The sequence below is a fragment of the Bidens hawaiensis genome, unplaced genomic scaffold, assembly GCF_021521415.1.
Source record: "Bidens hawaiensis isolate Kalapana, Puna unplaced genomic scaffold, B.hawaiensis_p1.1 tig00022579_1, whole genome shotgun sequence".
Classification (NCBI taxonomy): Eukaryota; Viridiplantae; Streptophyta; class Magnoliopsida; order Asterales; family Asteraceae; genus Bidens; species Bidens hawaiensis.
This window is the reverse complement of record NW_027493524.1, coordinates 303,896-312,775: the sequence shown is the minus strand read 5'-3', so window position 1 is coordinate 312,775 and position 8,880 is coordinate 303,896. Positions and strand designations below refer to the sequence as shown.

The following is an 8,880-nucleotide window of genomic DNA, read 5'->3' as shown; positions in this document are numbered from 1 at the left end:
TCAACCGGGAACTAGAGGGCTTGGGTGTGAATCTGGGTAATGCTTTTAATAGTTATGTTCGAAATGAGATGAACACCATGTTTTGAATAGAGTGGTGGAATGGCAAAGAAGAGTTCTCAAATCGATTATCGTTGTTGTTTCAACGTGAAAATGACAAGACATGTACGGTGTTAAGTTGTTTGGTTATGTATGATGGTGAAATTTGTGGAATGTGGAACTAGATCAGACCTCATTCGTCACAAGCGGAGATAGATCAATTTAGAGAACTTTTGCTGATTTGACAACATGTACGTGTAAGTTGGACATGCGGTGAATTATAAATTTGAGTAGAATAAATGGGTACATATCTAAGTTGGAATTTTGGTATAACGCATGGAAATGGAAATGACGCCATCCCTTGTCGCGTTAGCTAAAAGAAACGTAGTTGTGCTGACGGTAATGTGCCCGATTTGCAGAGAGGTAGAAGAGTTAGCAGAACATACTTTTGTGCCATGTAGTTTCGCCCAAGAAACGTAGCAGCTGATTAGTCAATGGTGTAAGGTACCTTCCTTTTTTGCTTTTAGTTTTCGTGATTTGTTGGAAATGCATAAATTTTCGAGGTTCCCAAGAGAAAACCTAAAGATTTCCACGCTATTTGTCTAACAACAATTTGGAACATTTGAAAAGCAAAAAACAATGTCATTTTTAATGGGAAACCGATATAGCTTAGAAACGTGGTGGAAGGGATCAAAGCTTTGGGCTTTTTGTGGTGTGGAGTTGGTTGAATACGGTGATACTAACGTGGGATAAGTAGAGAAAGTTCGATATGTAGCTAGTACTTGTATTGGATTTTTGCTTCTTGTTGTTTTTGTTGTACTACTCTTGATATTTGTACGTGCGGGCCCGATTAGAATCATGCTATTCGGTTTGATGTTTTAATGAGAAGAATCTGCTGGTCGTTAAAAAAATCAAAAGTTAAGTCAAATTAACATCATTGTTACTTTTTTTTCAAAATACGAACTTTGAAATTAGTGTACGGTCATCAATTCACTATATATATTTTGTTCCCTTAAATGGTAAGTAAACAAGTAATGTAAAACCAACAAGTAATCTTTTTAGAACAACTCACGTGAAATTGACATCTAAATTATACCAGATTTAAACTCTCATAATTTCAAAAGAAATTATTAGTCTAATTTAATATTTGTTACAGTTAAATTAAAAGTACTTTGTTAACGGTAGGTAACTATTTAGTTGTAAACATAAGAAAATTATTTTGTTTTTATTATGAAGCTTAAAGTAATGATGTTAGCGATCATAAATATTCAAATTAAACAAAGACCTAACATATCCTTAATAATGATTTAGGGTAGAAGAATATGATAATGACAAACACAAATTCTTTCAAGTAGCCCTAAAAGGCCGACATGAAGTAAATACAATGAACATGGTAAACGTTTGTAACCTTGTCAAAAGATCCAATGAAAATGTGACTATATATACATACTAGTTAAAACCAATCTCATCATAATTACTATTTATTTATTAACAAGATTAGAGAACGGCTGACCCATAACTTGTGAATAAGTTGAGCTAATGACTTGAACCACAACAATGAATTTATTTATTAAATTAAGTCTTTAGATTTGTTTTTTACTAATTATTAGAAATTAAATTAGATATGAGAGGTTTTTTTTTGTATTATAATCTAACTAGATTTTCAAATTTAAATCTATAATATATATAAACGAAACCAAAAAAATTCTAAGTGTCCAAATGTGGTCGCTCCCCATTTTTTTTGGAGTCACTAGATTTGCTTGATTTTTAAATTGAGGCTTCTAGTGCATTTGACCCAAATTAATGAGTATGAATTTTATCAAACCCATATATTTTTTTAAACGGGTTATAACATCTGATTAAATTAAAAACTAATCTCACCAAATATTCAATATAAAAATCCTATAAAGTAGGAATATACTAAAATTAATATATGACTTATTTAAAAAAAGTTATATATTATTTATAATTAAAAACAATTTTATTGGTAAAAATATTAAACGGGTCTTAGGTCTCATCAAACTCATACAGTTTTTAAACCGGGTTATGACATGTCATTAATTTGTGGAAAATTTATCATCAAACTATAAGTATATTAATAACTTTTATACAATAAAAAATAAAAATAAAAAAATAAATAAATATTAGAAACAAATAATATAAAACAACTCACGTAATAGAGGGGGGGGGGGTAAAAACTAGTTACTATATATATCCGAACTTGTTGTACATATCCTTGTAATTGTAATTTTTATTCTTTTTATTTTGGTATCCAATTTTTCACATGTTAAAAAAAATTGTATGATGAAAAACACACTACTAGAAAGCTAAGTATTGAGTTCGAAAAAAGATATCACAAATTTTACGATCGACTTTCAAACAAAATCACATTGGTTCCAGAAATAGCGACCACAATAAATCCAGTCACTAAACTTTCGACCATTTATATCCCGTCACAAACCCATTGTAAAAGATAAAAAAACAAAATATTAATAGTTTTCCGTGTTGAAAAATTAACAGTTTTTTCTCTTTCAGCCTTCCATTAAACTGCCAATAACTTCTTAAAATATACCACACTGATTTTGATTGAGGTGAAGTCATTGAACAGATTTATTACTATGGAATTTAGCAGGTAGATTGTTATTGTCAAGTACTGTTAGTAACAATTTAAATTTGAATAATATTTATGTTATTATAATAGTTTAATTGCGTAAAAACTTATAGTCTAGCTATTTTATTTATAGGATTAATTTCATATATATAACATCAATATTGTCAGTCATTTTAATTTTATTATATTATATCTATGCATATATACATAATAAAAATTTTTTTTTTTTGAAAACAGAATTGTGTATATTTCATTATACAAAATTTAGTATAAAATCTGTTTACTGATACAAAACAAGAAGGATGAATATTTATGTTCGAAAAAGTATATATCTACTTATTAATTTTAACTTTTCTAAGAGTAAATTGAAAATGGTTGAGGATGTGATCATGTGACAACAAAGAGTGCTTGGGTTAAAGATAGAGATGTAAACGAGTTAACGAGTCAAGCAGAGCTTAGACTTGGTAAAATATGAGCTTTGAGTTGTTTAATTCCGATACCAATATTGATTTAATTATTTTACTTTTATTAGTGTAAATATAATTCCACTTAACAGAAAAAAGGATACGATTGAGATAAAAACCAATCAATTTCTCAATAGACAAACAAAGTCCGAGTTACTTCTATGTTAAAATGGAATTATTATTGAAAACAAAATAAAAAGTTAAGAATGTCATTAATATTAAATGTATAAATTGTTACTCAAAAATTAATATAAATACTAATTTAGGGATTATCCAATTCAATTTAAGTAAACTATCTAAAAAAAATGAAAAGAAAGCTAGACAACAATGTAGACTAAAAACCACCCCTAGAAAGTTTAGTCAAACAAAGTACCCAAATTGCCAAGTCATAAAAAGGCTTATTCCTTCTTTAATCTTTCATGCACGCGTCTATTAGAAAAGTCAACCCTTTGACTATCTCTTTCCTCACATTTTCCTAACTCATATATAAACCATCCCAAACCCTCAAAAATGACAAATATTCGAATTACAAAGATTTTTAATCCCCATCTTCACTTTAGCTTTTTACAATACTTTGATAACACAAAGTTGATCAAAACAACAAAATAATCTATGGCCGGAGGAAGTGGCTCGTTGGAGCAAACGCCAACGTGGGCGGTTGCCACCGTGGCTTTCGTGTTCATCGTCATCTCCCTCTTTATCGAACACATCATTCATATGATCGGACATGTATGTATAAACGATGATCACTCTTTTAACATTTAAAAAAGTATATATTTTAGGGTTTAATTGTTTTGAATATTATTATGTACATAGTGGCTCAAGAATAAACGAAAGAAAGCTCTATTTGAGTCCTTGGAGAAGATCAAAGCAGGTATATATTCTTCTATTACTTAATAAAATATTATTGCAACAATTATTGCAATAAATGTTAATGGTTTAATGAATATTATTTTGAGTTATTATTAATTTTTGGTTATTTATGATATTGTAGAGCTTATGTTATTGGGGTTTATATCATTGCTTTTAACCGCGGGGACGACACCAATTACAAAGATTTGTATATCTAAGGGTGCCGCCGCGACTTGGCACCCATGCAGTCGGGAAGAAGAGGGAACGGCGTCGGAAGATGGTGGAGAGAGTCGCCGAAGGCTGCTCGCTTTTGCGGAAATGGCCGAAGGTGCAAGGAGGATTTTGGCCGGAAGTAGTGGTGAAGAAAAGTGTGCACAAGAGGTATGTAGATTTAGTTTCTTAAGTTGAACTATATAACATAAAATAATTTTCTATTATTTTGAAAAATATTCGACATTGCATGTGCCTTGTGATGCAAGATTGTCGGGAAACTTTAATTAGTATTCATCAAGTGATAAAAAATTTTCTATGAAATACATGTTTTTCATATGCTTTTATAATAATAAATAAAACAACGTTTTAAAGATTTATTTTTATGTTAATTTTACAGGGAAAAGTGTCATTCATGTCGTATGACGGGGTTCATCAACTTCATATATTCATCTTTGCTCTCGCGCTCTTTCATGTTATTTATACTGTTATCACTATGCTCTTAGGACAAGCGAAGGTAAACTATTTTATTGTTATATGCTTTTATCACACTACAACAGAGATATGACTATTTGCAACGAATAAAATATAAATAGAGACAAATATTTAATTGTACCGTATATGTAGATGAGAAGATGGATGCATTGGGAGAACGAGACAAGGACCGTAGAGTATCAATTCGCTCACGGTAAGCATGAAATAAACTATTATGTGTTCTTGTAAAAAATGTTTACCGTATTTTTCGTTTGGTAACTATTATACACATGCATATATTGGTACATATTACATGTATGCTGATTTACATACATCTATGAATATAATTATAGATCCTGAGAGGTTCCAATTTGCAAGAGACACATCATTCGGAAGAAGACACTTGAACTTTTGGAGCAAATCTCCCATTCTACTATGGATTGTAAGTCTCTTCAAAAATCAACTTTTTTTCGTTTATCTTATATTTGAATTTGATCACATTTGAATATTTGATACATAACTCGTTTTAAGTAAAAATTCATAAGACATGTATTGCTAGTCAAATATGATATAAGAGATAAAAATAAAGTGAATTATCTTTATTTATTACTGCAGTAAGAGTAACAAATACAAATATTTACACATTTCCTTATATAATAAATTGATTATGTATTGAAATATTGTCGTTACGGATCATCATAATAATTGCCATGAAATGGACAAGAAACTAAAGTCTAACTTCGGTCACGACCCTCTATCTCAAAACGACTTTCGTAACAACAAAATGTCAAATTCCTGTCGTTATAAATATTGTTTTATAAAGTATCAATATTTGTACATATAGTTAATTAAAATGTTTTTTTTTAAATTATTATTTCTTCAAATACTATCTACATGACAATTGACAACTTACATGATAGTTAAGTTCACGTACATTATATTGTACATTATCTTGTACTTATATATCTAATAATTGTTCCTTACGATTTCAGGTTTGTTTCTTAAGACAATTTGTTCGATCCGTCCCTAAAGTTGATTATCTCACTCTTAGACACGGATTTATAATGGTAAACTCTTTTATATAAATTTATATTGTTACTATTGTAAAATTGTCTTTATCTTTATATTTTTTCCGAACTAACTTGTTTCTTTATCGAGTCAAGGCACATCTAGGCCCACAAAACCAGTCAAGATTCGACTTTCAAAAGTACATCAAGAGATCTCTCGAAGAAGATTTCAAGACCGTTGTGGGTATAAGGTAACATGTTTGTCTACTTCTAGAAATATGTAAAGTTTAAGTTTTAGCTTTTAAAAGATTGAACTTATTTATATAATTTTTTTTGTAACAGTCCACCAATTTGGTTATTCACCGTTCTCTTCCTCCTATTTAATACCCACGGTACGTTAATTATAACTGTTTATTTGTTTTATTTTTTATGTTGTATTTTCAAGCAATCGTATCTTAGCTTACCACAAAATAATCATTTTAGCTGGTTAAAAAACCTATTGAAATATGTTAAAAATAAAAGTGTAACATTTACGGCGTTTCTTTCTACTAATTTCTACAATCTTCATTTTTAAATGTTTTGGAATAAAATCAACTATTTCACAAAGTATTTTACTTTGTCAAACCGTGACTTATTCTTATTATTTTTTTTATCTCTGATCAGGGTGGTATTCTCATTTTTGGCTACCATTCATACCATTAGTTGTAAGTATACTCTCATTTTCCATACATTAATCTCAATACATCTTAAATTAATTGAATTTTGTGTATTTATTTACTTTATAATATAATGTTTTTGCAGATTGTTTTACTGATTGGGACAAAGTTACAAGTGATCATTACAAAAATGGGATTAAGTATTCAAGAAAGAGGAGAGGTTGTACAAGGTGTACCCGTGGTTCAACCCGGTGACGATCTCTTCTGGTTTAATCGCCCTCGTCTCATCCTCTATCTCATCAACTTTGTACTTTTTACGGTAAATTTACATCGCGAATATTGTGTCTTTAATAATGCTTTTGTTGTCTTCATAAAATATGCACTAACATATGATCCATTTTGTGAATGTTACAGAATGCTTATCAAGTGGCTTTCTTTGCATGGACTTGGGTAAGATTTATATATTCTAATTATAACACTGTTAAAAACTAGTATATATATATATATACTAAGTTGTGAGACTTGTTGGTCTGGCTCGTCTCGTTAAAAACTAGTATACTCATTGTCAAATTGAGACTGATTAGACTCACGAGTATAGAATATACTACGTTATTTCACGCGTCTAAAGTAATGTTTTAATGTGACACAGTACGAATTCGGGTTGAAATCTTGTTTTCATGACCACACAGAAGACGTTGTCATCAGCGTCGCAACTGGGTAAGTTATAAAACTTTATATATAATAAGAACATTTTTATATAGAATAGTAATAATTAATAGAAACTTATTTTTGATTTTTTTACATTTGCTAGGGCGGTAGTTCAGATTCTATGCAGCTATGTTACTCTTCCTCTATATGCTCTCGTCACACAGGTAATAAATAATAAATAATCTAATTTTACATGCTACAAAACTATATTTCTAAACTCATAATAATACATTTTTACATGCATTTGTTAACAAGTTTATACTTTTTTTCATGAAAATATAGATGGGATCGACTATGAAGCCCACGGTATTCAACGACACAGTTGCAACGGCTTTAAGATCGTGGCACAATACAGCCCGGAAACAAATAAAAAGAAACAAAAAATCGGGTCAAGTGACCCCAATGTCGAGTAGGCCTGGGACACCGTCCCATGGCATGTCACCAGTGCACCTTTTACGTAACTACAAAACCGACAATGATAGTTTGCAAACATCTCCTAGAATGTCAAACTTCGATACTGATAATTGGGACACGGATGGTACACCCTCTCCGTCTTATCACCAAGGCCAGGACCCTGAATCGTCCACGAGCCATCAACATCGAATAGAGTTGGGATCAATGGACCAGAATAACGAGACCAACGATGATGGTTCGTTACAAATGGTGGTAGTTCCTCAACATGAGGTGAGGATACAATTGCCTAAAGAGTTTTCATTTGATAAAAGAACTACAAGTATATGATAGGTCTTGTAAGTATAGGAAAATATGTAATTACCACTGATTTTGTTTCATTTCTTCTTTTATGGAATTTGAGAAAAATGTTGTATTAAATTTTATTAATTTATATTTTTTTTTATATTTTCTTCATCAACATATTGTAAGTGGCATATATTCTACGTGTAACGTGACTGCTTATAAGATATTATTAACATAACTTTAACCAGCTCCTAGACCACGTCCCAAGCCCATGAGCTGCTATCCAAAGTCCAAACCCATCATCTACTGGACCAAGTGTCCAAGTCTATGCCCGTCAGCTACCAGAGCAAGTCCAATTGTTAAAGCATATGTGAGATCTCTATTGAATTGTTTAAGAAATAGTTGTAAGCTTATAATTGTGGACTCACCTGCGTAAACGCACATATTATAGTGCATGTTTTAGGACAATTCCATTCATGTAAAAGAACAAAATAAGAACAATAGTCACAAAACAAAAACTAATTGATGGCATATCTATCATTTGACAAAGTCGATCAGTGAGACATCCTAGGTTAGTATTTAGTTAAAGTCTAAAGTCATTTGTAAAGTTTTAAACATGGAATGAAATGTTAAATGTTTTAAATCTTCTATTTGTGTATGTGACGTGTAAATCCAACAAACGTTACATGCCCATGTTTTAGGGTAGGGCACACATGAACATGTAATGAGACAAGTCTTCATAGGTTAACATGTCACACCGGCCTCAGAAGCCTAACCATGTACGTGACCCATAGCTATTTTTTAAATACATCGTAGTTTAAGCGGAAACCTTTAAAATATTCCTTTATAAAAAATCGGGAATTAAACACCCTTATTTTATTACAAAACATTTATGTAAGAAAACATAATTTACATTTATAACAATTTCAAATATCCGAGTCATCAGATAGCATCGAATGACTACTCTCGAACATTCCTCTTCTTGTCTAGTCTATAGCCTTACTGATCACCTATTAAACAGTTTTTGAAAATACGTCAACAAATAGTTGGTGAATAATGTTTTGACACTATAATTGTTTTCATATTGACAAAATACTCATTGCCAATAATTCAATTAGGAATTTGATTTCTTATATCTGAAATAAATTCGTACATGCTCCTATATC

At 30.6% G+C, this 8,880-nt stretch overlaps 1 protein-coding gene across 1 annotated transcript; it reads left to right on the top strand.

The window, feature by feature from the left end:
* Positions 1-3,417: 3,417 nt before the first annotated feature.
* LOC143565896 (MLO-like protein 2) lies at positions 3,418-7,830 on the top strand. Its single transcript, XM_077052732.1, has 15 exons — positions 3,418-3,840; positions 3,928-3,985; positions 4,106-4,344; positions 4,574-4,690; positions 4,801-4,861; positions 5,001-5,089; positions 5,640-5,714; positions 5,811-5,905; positions 5,997-6,046; positions 6,318-6,358; positions 6,456-6,629; positions 6,725-6,760; positions 6,960-7,027; positions 7,122-7,182; positions 7,301-7,830. Exons 1-15 carry the CDS (start codon positions 3,724-3,726, stop codon positions 7,757-7,759), a joined length of 1,740 nt encoding a protein of 579 aa, XP_076908847.1. The 5' UTR covers positions 3,418-3,723; the 3' UTR covers positions 7,760-7,830.
* The last annotated feature ends 1,050 nt before the right edge of the window (positions 7,831-8,880 follow it).

Bases quoted from the DNA above. Each gene is read 5' to 3' on its own strand.
- LOC143565896 (XM_077052732.1), top strand. From the start codon at position 3,724: ATGGCCGGAGGAAGTGGCTCGTTGGAGCAAACGCCAACGTGGGCGGTT. The intron at 3,841-3,927 runs GTATGTATAAAC...TTATGTACATAG, and splicing joins TCATTCATATGATCGGACAT to TGGCTCAAGAATAAACGAAA. The intron at 6,630-6,724 runs GTAAATTTACAT...TGAATGTTACAG, and splicing joins TCAACTTTGTACTTTTTACG to AATGCTTATCAAGTGGCTTT.